Source organism: Hemitrygon akajei, chromosome 14 (assembly GCF_048418815.1).
Source record: "Hemitrygon akajei chromosome 14, sHemAka1.3, whole genome shotgun sequence".
Lineage (NCBI taxonomy): Eukaryota > Metazoa > Chordata > Chondrichthyes > Myliobatiformes > Dasyatidae > Hemitrygon > Hemitrygon akajei.
Window position 1 is genome coordinate 100962932 of NC_133137.1, and position 15740 is coordinate 100978671.

At 41.1% G+C, this 15740-nt stretch overlaps 1 protein-coding gene across 1 annotated transcript in view; it reads right to left on the reverse strand.

The window, feature by feature from the left end:
* Positions 1–323: 323 nt before the first annotated feature.
* Positions 324–15740, reverse strand: part of chchd3a (coiled-coil-helix-coiled-coil-helix domain containing 3a) — a 298399-nt gene continuing 282982 nt past the window's right edge. The window contains exons 7-8 of the mRNA XM_073066790.1: positions 10067–10202; positions 324–729 (exon numbers count right to left, since the gene is read on the reverse strand). Coding sequence (XP_072922891.1) covers positions 706–729; positions 10067–10202 — 160 coding nt within the window. The 3' untranslated portion in view covers positions 324–705. The remainder of the gene's footprint in view (positions 730–10066; positions 10203–15740) is intronic.

Below are 15740 nucleotides of genomic sequence, written 5' to 3' on the forward strand. Positions count from 1 at the left end.
GAATAATACTCAACAGATTGTTGGGGACAACCTGAACTGGGGCCAGTTGGCTCCCTCTTTTAATATGACACAAGTCCAGGCACTAAGCTTCAATGAAGTGCATTCCTGATGAGACGAGTAATTTTAAAGAGCTCATTTCTGGCTCAGATTATAATGAACTATCTCATCCTAGTACAGCTCAAAGATCATAATGTGCAAGCAATGTCTGGAATGTTGTTCAGTAAGGGGACTCAGAAATTAATAAAACTACTGCATTCTGCAATATGTACACTCAAAATAACAAGATATTTTGTGCATCAGAAGCTCAGACAGAACCTAGTAGCTTCAGACAAGTCAGCTGTATTTTGATCTTTGAAAGACAGATTTAATCACATTATTGTTAGAATGTTTCAAAGGCCTCATATTAAACAAAACAAAATATTCCATATAATGTCATAGGACAGAACAATAACAGAAAAGCTGAACGCATTCTTGGTAGGACTAGAAGCTTGACAGGTTGTTAAGCCGTTCACAACTGTGCCAAACACATCCCCACCAATTAAAATGAGGGTGCTTGCTGCTGCTGTTACTGTGGTGATAATGGCCCTTTGTTTCCTCTTTCCCATAATGTCCTGATGCCTTTGTCGAGTTACTTTGATTACTTCTGAAAGGTGATCCGTTGGCGAAATAGATGATGAGGGCTTTTTGATGAGTCTGGAATCTGTGTTAACCTCCTTTCCCCAGAAGGCTCTAAAGTAAGAAAGGAAACAAGACACATATATTTATGAGAAAATAAATGAGAAGGGTAACCAAGGTCAATTAAGCGATTTGCTAGAAACGTGCTCTTGCAGTACGTCTACCTAAGTTTCCACATTCTCATTAAGATAATACATTTCAATAAACACAACATATTCACCTAATGAACCTTTTATTGTTCTCATTTGGCTAATTGGCAATGTGCACAGTTCAAGACCAGCATTCATTGTCCAACCTTAATCGCCTCAGGAATTGCAAGGCCATTTTGGCAGGTAAGGACGGCAGATTTCCTTCCATGAAGGCTACTTGTGAATATGATTGATTTTTTTTACTAGAATCTATTTTCATGGTAACCACAGCTGATACTAGCTTTTTATTTAATTATTTAAACAAATTCAAATTAGTGTCTCTGGGTTGCTCAATATCCATTTCTCTGCTTCTTTTTACAAAACTATAAAGGTTTATTTACAGGTCAGTCACAGCCACATTGCTAATGTGTCTCTCACAGGATAAAAATCCACTTGCTTCTTTTCATTATATTCGCAACACATCTTCAGGGTATAAATAAAACATGGCCAGTCCTGATGAAGGGTCTCGGCCTGAAACTTTGACTGTTTATTCCTCTCCATAGACGCTGCCTGACCTGCTGTTTATTACCTTGGATTTCCAGCATCTGCAGAACCTCTTGTGTTTACACCACAAAACAAATTCAAGTTAACTTTATTTGGTCCAAGGGTAAGATAGTGTTGCAGAGCAGTCACCAATGTTTGGCTGATGGGGCTTAAACACATTCCCAATTTGATTAATCCAGAAATAGTAACTAGAAGCAAAAAATAGACAGACGCAGAGGCACACAATGAGCAGCCAGCGCAAGTGGTGGATAGGGAATTCAATTTTAGCATTTAAGGGAATTATGGGTAAATACATGGATGGGAGTGGTATGGAGGACGACGGTCTAGATTGATGGGATTGGGTAGAATAACAGTTCAGTTCAGACTAGATGGGCTGTAGAGCTTGTTTCCTGTCCTATGGCTCTACTGTTAGTAACGGATTATCAGCTAATGTTTGACTGTGTTTTGACATCTCATATGCCTGTTGATTCTGGATGCATGCTTTAATCTGAACAGATCTACAACATCCGCAGTTTTGACAGGCCAAATGGCCACCCCTCATTTCCTGTTCTCCTCTGCTCTTGAACTTCATGTTATGATTGGAGCATTTTGCAAAGAACCGTAAAACAAAATTCGTGTGGGAAGAAAAAGAAAACTTGGGCAAAAGCCTCACATCATCCAGAAACCAATTTACCCTACACTTCTGAAACTTTAGAATGGTACATAGACAGCAAAAAGAATTGCGCTTCACACATCAGGAACAGAAAGTTAATGGAATTATGTAGGTGTCAAAATGTGCCTCATCATTCACTCTAAAAATAACAAGGAGGTTAAACAAAATATTGTGTAACATTGGGTTTGGTTTTGGTAACTGAACTTCAAGAATATGATTCAGGGGTATAGGGGTGGTACAGTGGTTAAATTAAATGTTTTATTTCATTTAGAAATATAGCACAATAACAGGCTCTTTCGGTCCAAAAAGCCCGGGCCACCCAATTAAAATAGAATTATAGAACACTACACCAGAGAAACAGGCCCTTCGCCCCACCTAGTTAATTCTAAACCATTAGTCTCCCCCATCCTATCAACCTGCACCTGGACCGTAGCCCTACGTACCCCTCCCCTCTATGCACCTATCCAAATTTCTCTTAAATCCTGAAATCGAACGCATATCCACCACTTGTGCTGCTAGCTCACTTCACACTCTCACTATCCTGAGTAAAGAAGATCCTCTTAAACATTTCACCTTGCACCCTTAACCCATGATGTCTAGTTCTAGTCTCACTCAACCTCAGCGAAAAACACTTACTTACATTTACCCTGTCTAAATTCCTCATAATTCTGTCTACCTCTTCCCTTGAACTTAGGTCTTCAAGTCCCAGCAACATCCTTGTAAATTTTCTCTGCACACTTTCATCTGATTTACATTTTTCCTATAGGTACATGACCAATACTGCACACAATACTCCAAATTGGGCCTCACCAACATCTTATACAATTTCAACATAATATCCCAACTCCTGTACTTAATACAAAGATTATCGAAGGCCAATGTGCCGAAAGCTTTCATTAGGACCCATCTACCTGTGACTTATATGACTATGGAATGATGAATCTGTATTCCCAGACCTCTTTGTTCTACCACACTCCTCAGTGCCCTACTGTTCACTGTGTAAGACCTACCCTGGTTGGTCCTCCCTAAGTGCAACTCCACACACTTGTCTGCGTTAAATTCCACCTGACTTTTTCCAGCTGGTCCAGATCCCACTGCAAGCTTTAATAATCTTCCTCGCTATCCACTACACCCTCAATCTTGATGTTATTCGCAAATTTGCAGATCCAGTTTATTATCCAGATCATTAATACATAGTACTGTGCTAAAGTCTTAGGCACATATATAGATCGGGTTCCTAAGACTTTTGAGCACTGCTGTGGTAACTTTATGTATTACACTGTACAGCTGCCACAAAAAAAAACTAATTTAATGACATATTTGGGATAGTCAGTGTGGCTTTGTGCATAGCAGGTCATGCCTAACCAATCTTATAATTTTTCAAGGAAGTTATCAGCAAAGTTGATGAAGGCAAGGCAGTGGATGTTGTCTACATGGACTTCAGCAAAGCATTTGACAAGGTTCCGCATGGGAAGTTGGTCAAGAAGGTTCAGTCGCTTGGCATTCAAGACGAGGTAGTAAATTGGCTTTGTGGGAGAAGCCAGAGAGCAGTAGTAGTAGATGGTTCCTTTTCTGACTGGAGGCCTGTGACTAGTGGAGTGCTGCAGGTATCGGTGCTGGGTCCATTGATATTTGTCACCCATATCAACGATCTGGATGATAACGTGGTTAAATGGACTAACAAATTTGCAGACACCAAGATTGGGAGTGTAGTGAACAGAAAAGAAGATATCAAAGTTTGCAGTGGGATCTGGAAGAGCTGAAAAAATGGAATGGAAAATGGCAGATGGAATTTAATGCAGACATGTGTGAGGTGTTGCACTTTGGGAGGGCCAACCAAGGTAGGTCTTACACAGTGCATGTTAAGACACTGAGGAGCATAGTAGAATAACACAGGCATCTGGGAATACAGGTCCATAATTCATTTGAAAGTGGCATCACAAGTAGAAGCTTTTGGCACATTGGCCTTCGTAGTACAGGAGTTGGGAGTACAGTGTTGCAGTTGTGTGAGAATCTGGAGTACTGTGTGCAGTTTTACAGGAAAGATGAAAATAAGATTGAAAGAGTCTAGAGAGAATTGACAAGAATGTGGCTGAGACTGGAGGGCCCATGTTATATGGAAAGATTGAACAGGTTAGAACTTTATTCCCTGGAGCGTAGTACCAGGGGTGATTGATAAGTTTGTGGCCTACGGTAGAAGCGAGTCAATTTTAGAAAACCTAGCACATTTATTTTTCAACATAGTTCTCTCCTACATGTACACACTTAGTCCAGCGATCGTGGAGCATACGGATCTCTTCTTTGTAGAAGTGGTCCACAGCATGGGTGATTGATAAGTTCATGACCTACGGTAGAAGGAGATGAGTTATACAGCTCTCGTTAAATGCACGTGCGGTTCAACCCTTTGAATGAAAATGCAGAAAGTTTGAAGTTAATAACTCATCTCCTTTACCTTAGGCCACGAACTTATCAATCAATCATTGTAGTTTGAGGAGAGATTTGACAGAGGAATACTGAATTATGAGGGGTAGAAATAGGGGAAATGCAAGCAGGTTGGATGAGGCCACAACTAGAAGTCATGGGTTAAAGGTGAAAGGTGAAATACTTAAGGGGAACATGTTGGAAATTTCTTCACTCAGAGTAGTGAGAGTGTGGAATGATCTGTTGCACAAGTGGTGGATGCAATTTTTGATTTCAACATTTAAGAGAGGTACATAAATGGGAGGGGTATGGAAGGCTATGGTCCGGTTGCAGGTCGAAGGGACTAGGCAGATTAAATGGCTCGACTTGGACTAGATGGGCCATAGGACCCGTTTCTGTGCTGTAGTTTTCTATGACTATGTGAGGGATGATAAATCTGATTACAATATGCTCTCTATTGAAGAGCGAGACCGGGAAGGGGGCAGGGAGAGGGGAATCATGGATGGGAAAAGGGAAGGAAGAGGGGAGGGAGCAGGAAGCACCAGAGACATTCTGCAATGATCAATAAACCAATTGTTTGGAATCAAATGGCCTTTCCTGTTGTCTCAGGGCTGGGTGTGTTTGTACCTGTGCCAACCCTTGCCCCTGGCAATCTTTCTCCACCACATACCCTACAACCCTCCTGTGGCACTCTACCCTCACCATTCTCAACATCCTTTGTTCCCTCCACATTTACAAACTCACTCTCCACTCCACATTGACAAATACAGTACTGTGCAAAAGTGTTAGGAATCCTAGATATATATAAAAAACATGGACCCAACACTGATACACCAATCCCTGCAGCAAACCACTCGCCACAGTCCTCCATTCAAAGAGGCAAACATCTACTACACTCTGGCTTCTTCAATTTTACTACCTTATCTTGAATGCCAATCGACTGAATCTTCCTGACCACCCTCCCATTCAGGACCTTGTCAAATGCCTTGCAGAAGTCTATGCAGACAACATCCATGGCCTTGCCTTCATCAACTTTCCTGGTATCTTCCTCAAAAAACCTTATAGCCCTATATTATACCCATGTGACCAAATTAAGCTACTGACCTGCAGATCTTTTGAATGTGGGGAGGAACCGGAGCACCTTCATTGACTGCAGTTCAGCTTTCGACATTATCATCCCATTAAAAATAATCACTAAGCTCCAAGACTTAGGCCTCGATACTTCCCTGTGTAGCTGGTTCTTCAATGTCCTCCCTTGCAGATCCCAGTCCGTATGGATTAACAACAACTTCTCCTCCACAGTCACCATCAGCAAGGCTGTGTGCTTAGCCCCCTGCTCTGCTCACTCTATACCTACGATTGTGTGGATAAGTACAACTCCAACGCCATATTAAAGTTTGCTGACGACACCACTGTTGTTGTCCAAATCTAAGGTGGTGACAAATCAGCATATAGCTAGAGGATTGAAAATTTGGCTGAATGGAGTCACAAAAACAACCTCTCACTCAACGTCAGCAAAACCAAGAGCTGATTATTGACGACTTATATGTACTTCGATAATGAACTTACTTTGACTTTGACACTTGAAGGAAACTCGCGCGACCATGGGGAGAATATACAAACTCCTTACGGACAGTGGCGGAATTAAACCCAGGTCACTAGCAGCCAAAGCGTTGCACAACTGCCATGCTATCATGCTGCTGAACCATATTAGTGTATCAGTAATGCAGAGGGTTTGACTGACCAAATCCCTAAAAAACCTAGTAACTAATAATAATGAACAATAACATGGATTGTTGTGAAAGCCACTCTGGTTTACTAAAGCACTTCAGAGAAGTACACTCCCTTCCTCACCTGCTCTAGTGTATACGTGACTCCATTCATGGAAATCTAGAGACAGGCCATAACTACCGGTCTCGCCAGAGGTACAAAGGTCATAAAAAATGCATTAAAAATTGCAAATTGAAAGCGATGTTATATAATAGTCCATGGAGATGAAGAGGTTAAAAGATTATCTGACCAAGATATTTAAATAATAGTGTTGAATGGCTACAAAGCAGGCTTTCTGTTTCAGGAATTGTGAACAAATGGATAATTGTAAGTGAAGAAAAGGCTGTCTAAATCTCGGATCAGCACATATGTCACAAGATGTTTAAGAGATAGGCAAGTAATTACGAAGTAAAAGAACTTTCATATATGCAGTGCTATTTTCCCCCCTCGTGATTCCTATAGTGCTTCAAGGCAATGAATTATTCTTGATGCAGTCATTGCTACAATGCAGGCTATTGGCACAGTCAGTAAAGGTCCCAAAGCAGGAAATGAAAGACTGAATGATGTGTTATTTTGATTTTAGTAGAGTTGCTTTGAAAGCATGGTGTTGAACAGGGCACCTGCAGAATTTCCTTCTCCATCTTGAGAATTGTCATGGGAAATTGACATACAGCTGATGAGCCAGAAGAGATCTTGGCCCAATATTTTACCTAAAATAAAGGCATTACAAGATACAGAGGGGGGTTAAAAAAAAAACTGGAAATGAGATGAGTGTTCCACCCTATGGAATAAGTGAAAGGAAAGCTTGACACTGCAAATAGTTTAATCCGTCTTTAAATTCCAGTTTAAATTTATATGCTCCATAAAAACATTAGCTCCAAAAAACGTGACGATCAGTCATACATTTCACATGCATCTTATTCTGAATAACTTTTAAGTTTACTGCTAGGGCTGAAATACATACTGGCACGCTTCTATAATACTGTGACGGCACAGATTTCGATGTCAGCACCAATTATCAATGCAATCTATTCATCTTCTTATCCACTCCCTTGACGACGAGGATGACTTGTTCACACTCTGTGGTTTCTGAGGCCAATGAGGCCCACGTGGAAACTGCAGTATTCCACAGATGGGGCAGACAGACGGGTAAGCTTGGGAGGTGACGCCCCGCTCTGCTGCTCAGGCAGAGTTTCTGGGCACCTTGAAGTTCTCAATACCATCTTGAACGCTCTTTCTCCTCTTTAAGCCGTCATGGACCTGAGGTTCCCAGTGTGGACTTTGCACTTAAATGTTTTTCTCTGTCTGACTAGACTTAGGAATGAAGAGTCTGTTTCTGGCATCCATCATGCAAATGATATGGCCAGCCCAACACAACTGTCCGAGAATGACCAGGCTATGTAAGGAATATAGACGATGGTTTGCATGTCCTTCCAGTTAACATTAATGATTTTGCTGAGACAACATTGGTGGTATTTTGTATCTGAATGGACAAGTACAAACGTTTTAGTGGTGTGCTTGGTGCATAAAGTTCAGTCTTTGGAACAACAGAGGTCCCAGCTCTACCATACGATCCTGATATGATCTATATGATAACCTTTTGCAAGCATCTCAAGGCACTGGAAATCACCATCAATATCATCTCTGTAAAATCTTCTAAATTCCTTGGAGAATAAGCAAACATATTATTGTCCTCTTCCAGACCCCCAAGTTTCACTCAGTCAGCGATACAGGCCAGGCCATTTTATTTTGCATGTTGACACGCTCCTGAAACAGACAATATATTCTGAATTCTGTTCTAGAAAGAGATAACTGAGCAGATAGGGAAAAGACTGAAAGAATTGCCGCTGACTCCTCAGGACCTCTGACCCATGACAGCTCAGGGTGGAAAAGAAATGGTGCTGAGAATCTGAAGGGATTGCATCAAGGTCCCTCAGAGGCCTGGGTAAGCAGTGGGTCACCTCACAAACCATGCACTTGCCCACCCCATCTGTGTCAGAACACACGGTTCCTGCACCGATTTCGGAAGCCATCACACACCCAAAGTAAATTATCTTCAAACTTCAGGGATTGTCAATAAGGCCACTCTCAGGTTGGAGGAGCCCTTATATTCCATCTAGGTAGCCTTCAACTTGATGGCATGAACATTTATTTCTTTTTCTGGTAATCAATTTATTATTATTTTCCTCTCTTCCCTTGTCTTTCTTTTCCCCACTCAGGCCTCTTTTCTCTTCATCTGCCTATCACCTTCCCCTGGTATCCCCCCCCCCCCCCCCACCTTCCCTTTCTCCCATGGTCCACTCTGCTCTCTTATCAGATTTATTTTTCTCCTTCCCTTTACCTTTCCACCTATCACCTCCCAGCTTTTTACTTAACAACCCCCCCCCCACCCCCGCCCCATCCATCCACCCGGCTTCACCTATCACCTTCTAGCTTGTCCTCCTTCTCCTCCCTCCAGTCTCTTCTGCTGGTCTCTTCCCCTTCCTTTCCAGTCCTATTGAAGGGTTTAGGTCCCAAATCATGACTGTTTAGTCCTCTCCATAGATGCTGTCTGATCTGCTGAGTTCCTCCAACATTTTGTGTGTTTTGTACAGATGTTCACTTTTGGGCTTTGATAAATATTGAATATTGTCCGGGGAAAGATAAATAAATCATTGAATAATAAAGAACACAAATTCTTTACAGATGTAGATCGATTTTCCATGTTTTCTGAGCATTCTGTTTTGTTTAAGTAACTATCAGTTTATTTCTCGGTATACTAGTTCTGTCTCTCTGTACTAATTAAACCACAACCCATTCAGCTACTTGGGTCACTCCGCTGTGAGCCTTTTCACCTGCATCACTACATCGCCAAGATATTTAGTGCAGCTGCTTAATACCGTCACAAGACTTTCAATCGTTTCAATATAACAGATGAAAATTAGTTTAATGCAATAATTGAATATATTTGTTCTGTGAGCATTCATCGGCAGCGTTGCTCTATAATTACTTGATTGAGTTGCCGCCTTGCATTTCATTTAGGTATTTATAAAACATACTGGCACCAGAACTGAGAGTGGCAACCAGGAAAAGGAAAAGAAGCATTATTTATTCATTTGAAGATTGTAATTGCTACCTGCAGAGCCAACATTTATCGCCTGTCACCAATTGCCCCTGCACTAGCTGTTGGACCATTTCAATGGGCAGTTACATGTCAAGAATACTTATCAGACTGGCTAATGATAGCAAATAACAGGAAGGGTTACGAAAATCCAACAGCTTCACAATTACCATTACAAATTCTGTATTTTTACTCCAAATATTGTTAATTCCCAGCTCCTGTGACTTATCTGGATCAAAAGACTAAACAAACAACTTAAACATTTTGTCATCATAAGCCACTGTTAGATTTAGATTTGGGATGGAAGGAAGCTCCAGTGGAAGATAATTGTTGGCATGGACCTGCTGGATTGAGCTGTCTATCTGTGCTGAAAATCTGAGTGGAAGCACGCCCATCACCTCCCCTTTTGCTACACAAGATGCTGATTCCTACGAAGATACTCTTCAGAGTGGCCAATATTCAGAATAAGTGGAGTAAGCAAGCTCAGTCATATCAGATCCTGTGCAATGAATTAGGCCACAGAACCATCAAGAAAAGTCCGCTGTAACAAAATGATATACTATTGGGTGCAGCTTGAATCAACAAAATTGTCAAGGAATTCAAAGGATCCAACTGTTAAAATGATTACACGATATAATTAGAAGAATAAAAAGAATTGGCAAGTGAAGCAGAATTCACTAAATACATCACACCGTATATCTACTGGCCAACCAAACCCTGCCCTGCTTCTGCATTCCGCCTGGTGGCTGTGCTCACCTGCCTGGCGTAGTTGATGCAGTGAACATACTGCTTGGCCAATGCAGAGCAGCTGAGAGTCTGCTCTGGGTTCTGTTGATAGCAGCGGAGTACATCCTCCTGGAGCTCAGCACAGATGGGTCGAGACTCGTACCTCCTGGGGGAGAGAAATGAGATCAAGAAAAATTAGATTACAGCGAACAAAAGGATTAACTGGAGTGACGTGATATTAGATTGTACTGAGGCTTCACAGCAGCTAGCACTTTGTACAAGGAGATGTGACATTTCCATAAAGGAACCTGGTACCAGAGCAGGATGAACATACTTATGACTGCACCTGATATTGGTTTATTATTGTCACATTTACCAAGATCAGTGAAAAGCTTGTCTTGCATACTGTTCATACAGACTAGGCTAGATAAGATAAAACAATAAAAATGCAGAATAAAACGTGAAAGGTACCATAGGAGTGGAGTGCAGTTACAATGATAAAATCATAATGAGGTAGATTATGAGACTAAGAGTCTATCTTATCATACAAGAGCTCCATTGAAGAGACCAACAACAGCAGGATAGAAACTGTCCTTGAGACTGGTGGGATGTGCTTTCAGGCTTTTGTGTCTTCTGTCTGATGGGAGAGCTTATATCTCTGATAATATTTTGGTAGAACTGGAACCATTTACATACAGTGTCATCTGAGCTCATGTCTGTTGCGATGTTACACAGAAGCCGATCACACGGACACAGTCCCGAAACACGCCAGTGCTGACTGATTTGGCTGCTGTCTAGATCTCACTATCATTACCTCTTTATTGCCTTTTTGAGAATCTTAGGCACATGGACGACAGAAAAATGGAGGGCTCTGTGGGAGGGAAGGGTTAGGTTGATCTTGGAGCAGGTTAAAGTGTCGGCGTAGTATCATGGACCAAAAGGCCTATTTATTCCACAACTCAGGACTCATTTTCAAGGTCTCTACAACCCATGTTCTCAATCTTACTGACTGATTGTATTTACAGTTTTGTCATCTTTTGCACATTGCTTGTGCCTTTGTGTGTAGTTTTTCATGTATTATATTTTTAAAATTTGCTCTACTGTGAATGCCTGCAAGAAAACAAATCTCAGGGAAGTATATGGTGACAGATATGTACTTGGATAATAAATTTACTTTGAACTTGGCTGTAATATTCTATGTTCTATAACAAAGTACCAGATCTGATCAGTGATCTGCTCAAGGTTCTGTGGTGAAGTAGGGATGACAACATTAGGTTAAGGTGATGCTGACAAATAGGGTGGAATAAGATTACAGCATAATTAGTGCAGGTCTGTGGTAAAGAAGAGATGTCACTTATGGATTGTGTTTATTTTGATAACACACGTGCTGTACAAATGAATATAAATCCGATCTCCGGCAGCAAATCAGCCTGTAATGTACATGAGGAGGTCGCTCGTTACCAGCTTCTCGAGAGCAGTTAGGCAAGGACAACAATTACTGGCCTTGCCAATGACACACAGATCTTCAAAATAAATTTAGGAAAAATGTGACCATGAAATTCAGAGGTCCTTGATGCATGGTTGAAGTTTCACTCACTAGGTTCAGATTTCAGGGCAATCACTTCCTTTGTAATTAATTAACCTGCGAATGCAATCAGAATGTACAGAGCAAATGGCCATTTCGTATTCAATGACAGATACGCTTTACTCTCTGCATAAACAACTACCAAAGAGCTAATTTTCATTTACAGTTAGTGTTGGCTGCAGGTCAGAAATGGGTGTTAGACCAAGCAAAGCTAATTATATCAGTGCAAAGCCAATCACCTGCTGTGTAGCTCCAGGGGGAAAGACAAGGTATCTGGAAATGTTAACCCACAAAGAGAAAACAGCTCTCTCATTTTTCATAATTCACCATCTATTGTTATTAAGCTGTAATTTCAACACAAATATGTATTTAGAGCCCCAATATAAATGGGGTATTTGGAACAAGACATCCAAATTCCCAGAGTGACTCCTAATGATAAATAGTTCCATCTGTTTGCCCACATGTACAAACCAATTCAATCCAGCAATCAGAATAATTGTGCAGAAAGGCCAGAAATGGAATATGTTCTATTTGAGATCGATGTGAGCTACATGCATGCACCAGTCAGTTATAGTTATCTGCTGTTTTTCAATACTGAAAAATAACAAGACAATAAATAAAGAGACCTCACAATCCTTACTCATGTTAATAAACGGCTCTGGAACAGTATCCTGAAAATTCATATTTCAGTGACCTCCTCCGCTAAAAATACAAAAAAAAATCAGAAAGTATAAATGATTCAATTCATTTCCATTCCACTGATATTTTTTCAAAATCAAAATCTGTAATTATTTTTATTAATTATTGCCAATCAAGGGACACTCTCTTAAAATCTGCAGCACAATCTGTCAATCCAGCGATGTGCCAGGTCACAAAGGTAAGGATACCCCAACCTGAACTGTCAGCTGAACTTCCCTCCGTAAATGCTGCCCGAACTGCGGAGCTCCTCCAGTACTGTGTGTATTGCAACAGATTCCAACATCTGCAGTCTCCTGTGTCCCTCTGATGGCTGATCTCTGGCCCACAAGCATATATAACAAGCATTTTCAGTGGTCTTTATAAGTAAGCATTTTTTTACCATCCAGAATAGTAACTAAGTTTAAATTCCACAGATCTCAGGGTTTCTGGATTACCTGTCTGGTAATTTAATCATTGTACATCTTACAGTGATAGCACATTGGTTAAAACAGTCGAATTGTATCTAGATGCCCAGGCAAAAAAGCCAGAGATGTGAGTTCAAATCCTACCAGCGTACCTAAAAAATTTAAATTTGAATAATCATCTGCCATCAGGAACAACAATAATAATAATAACTAAAGATCACAAAACCTATCAGAATTGCAAATGGCAACTGTTCATCTGGTAAGGAAATTTGTTCTCAGTACTGACTCTGGTCAATGCGTGACTCCTGACCCAGAGCAGTGCGGCTGACTTTTAAATGCTCTCTGAAAAGGCTAAGTGTTCCACTCAGTTGGCTAACCATCATCTTCTCAAATGGTTATTAAAGATGTGCAAAATATTCTGGTCTTTCCAGATCCCCAAAAAAGAAAATCCTTTTGGAAAGAAATTGTAAAAAAAGAATGCCAGGATAAATTCTGCCCCAGGAGATGAGCAAGCAACAGAAACTAATGTCATTAGAAAATAGTACAGATGCTATAACACTGCTCAAAATTACTTAGCTGCCAGAAAATACCAAAATGAATACAGTAATAGTAGAGCTACTTCTGTTAAAATGAAGATATTAATAATGACAATAGTACTTAAGTCCTACTGAGTCTTCAGGTCCTTTTTAACTACAAAGGAGACACTTGCCACAGGCGCAGCCCCTGTCTTCCCTGCTCTCCCCTTCCTCCCAGCAATCAGGGACCCATATACTTTCTAGGTGAAGCGGAAGTCACCTGCACTTCAAATGTACGGTAGTTAACTAGACTTGAAGATGTTCACTACGTGGTCTCCTCTACAATGGAGAGAGCAAATGCATATTGGGTGAGTATTTTGCAAAGCACCCACATTCATTAATGCAAAGGCAACTTGGAGCCTCTTGTTCGTTGCCCCTTTAGTTCTCTATCCCATCTCACTCTGACTTATCTTCTGTATTGTAACAGTGAGACTTACACAAGCTTGAGGAACAGCTCCTCATCTTCCATCTGAGCCTGTCGTCCTTTAGTAGTATTAGCACAGAACATAGACCAGTATAGCAAGCACATGCCCTTTGGCCCACGGCCTTTTGGCCTATTCTAAGCTCAGTCTAACACTTCACACCAACACAGCTCCCATTTGTCTATCATCCACATGTCTATCTAAGAGTTTCTAAAATGTCCCTAATGTATCTGCCTCTACCACCACCCCTGGCAGTGTGTTCCATGCATTTACCACTCTCTGTCTAAGCATTTACATCTGCCATCTCCCTCAACTTTTCCTTCAATCACATTAAAATTATGCCCCCTGGTATTTGCTATTTCCGCCCTGGGAAAAAGTGTCTGGCTATCCGTTCAATCTATGCCTCTTATCATCTTGTACATCTCTATCAAGAAATCTCTCTCCCTCCTTTGCTCCAGAGAAAAGGCCGAGCTCACTCAAACTATCCTCATAAGGCATGCTCTCTAATCCAGGCAGAAGCCTGGTAAATCTCCTTTGCACCATCTCTGAAACATCCACATCTTTCCTATAATGAGGCAACCAGAACTGAAGGCAATATTCCACGTGAGGTCTAATATTGGCTCAGTTTGTTTGTTGGTTTCGTCCTCCGGGAGTGGAGGACAAGCCAGCCCAATCCGCCAAGGATGTCTTCCTGTTCTGCATTTCACCATTCCTCCCGTCTTCTGTCGAGATTCTTTTCGATATGTACTCACTTTCTCAATGCTTCCACTCACTCAGTGGGATGACCTCATCTGCAACTTAACCCAATCAACACTCCAGCTTTACCTTGTCAGAGACAAATCCCACCCTCACCCTCCCAGCAGCTTAGCTCACTGCTTTAATCTCAGTCCCATTTTTGATGAAGGGACTTTCACCTGAAACATTAAGTCTGCTCTTCTTCCCATAGCTGCGGTCTGAGCTGCATTTTCTGTTTTGGTATTACTTCTACAGATGTACCGTGGAGAGCATTCTGACTGGCTGCATCATCATCTAGTGGGGGGTGGGGAAAGAAAGAACTTCAAAAGAAGCTACAGTAAATTGTAAAATTAATCAGCTCCATCATAGGTACTAGCCTCCATTGATCCAAGACATCTTCAAGGCGCAGTGCCTCAGAAACGCAGCATCCATTATTAAGGACCCCCATCACCCAGGACATGCCCTCTTCTCATTGTTACCATCAGGAAGAAGGTACAGAAGCCCGAAGGTAACACACTCAGCAATTCAGGAACAGCTTCTTCCCCAATGTCAACTAATCTCTAAATGGACATTGAACCCGTGAACACTACCTCAATTTTTATTATTTCTGTTTTTGCACTATTTTAACTACTGTATTTACTATACACATATACTTACTGTAATTGATTTACTTAATTATTTTTCTTCTCTATTTATCACAAATTACATTGTACCATTGCTGCTAAGTTAACAAATTTCATGACTATGCCAGTGATATTAAACCTGATTCTGAGAAAAAGAAATTTCCCCTTTTCTCTTGATATCTCTTCCCCACTTCTGATGAAGGGTCTTGAACAAGAAATGCCATCCATTTCAATTCTTTCATATGCTGTCTAACCTGTCTGTTTCTGGTCATTACTGCTTTTTTTAAGGATCTGAAAATCTCTCTCTTAAAAATATTCAGAGATGCTGTGCCCTCCTCACCTGGAGTACGAGAATTCTGAAGCATCACAGCAAGACTAGTCAGAAAGAAAAATCCACCTCAGCTGTCTCTGAAATGGGTGACTCCTTATTTTCAAATAATGCCTCTAATTCTTGCACGCATCCTGTCAAAATCCCTCAAAACCCTGCAAGTTTTAATCACGGTGACCCTCTTTCTTCTGAACTCCAGCTCATCTGGCATAGCTTGTCCAACCTTTCCTCATAAGTGAAATTGGGACATTACAGATACAGTATTAGTCTTGTAAAACCTGCTGTGAACTGCCTGCTTTACACTTACACTCATCTTTAGATTAGGGGTCAATA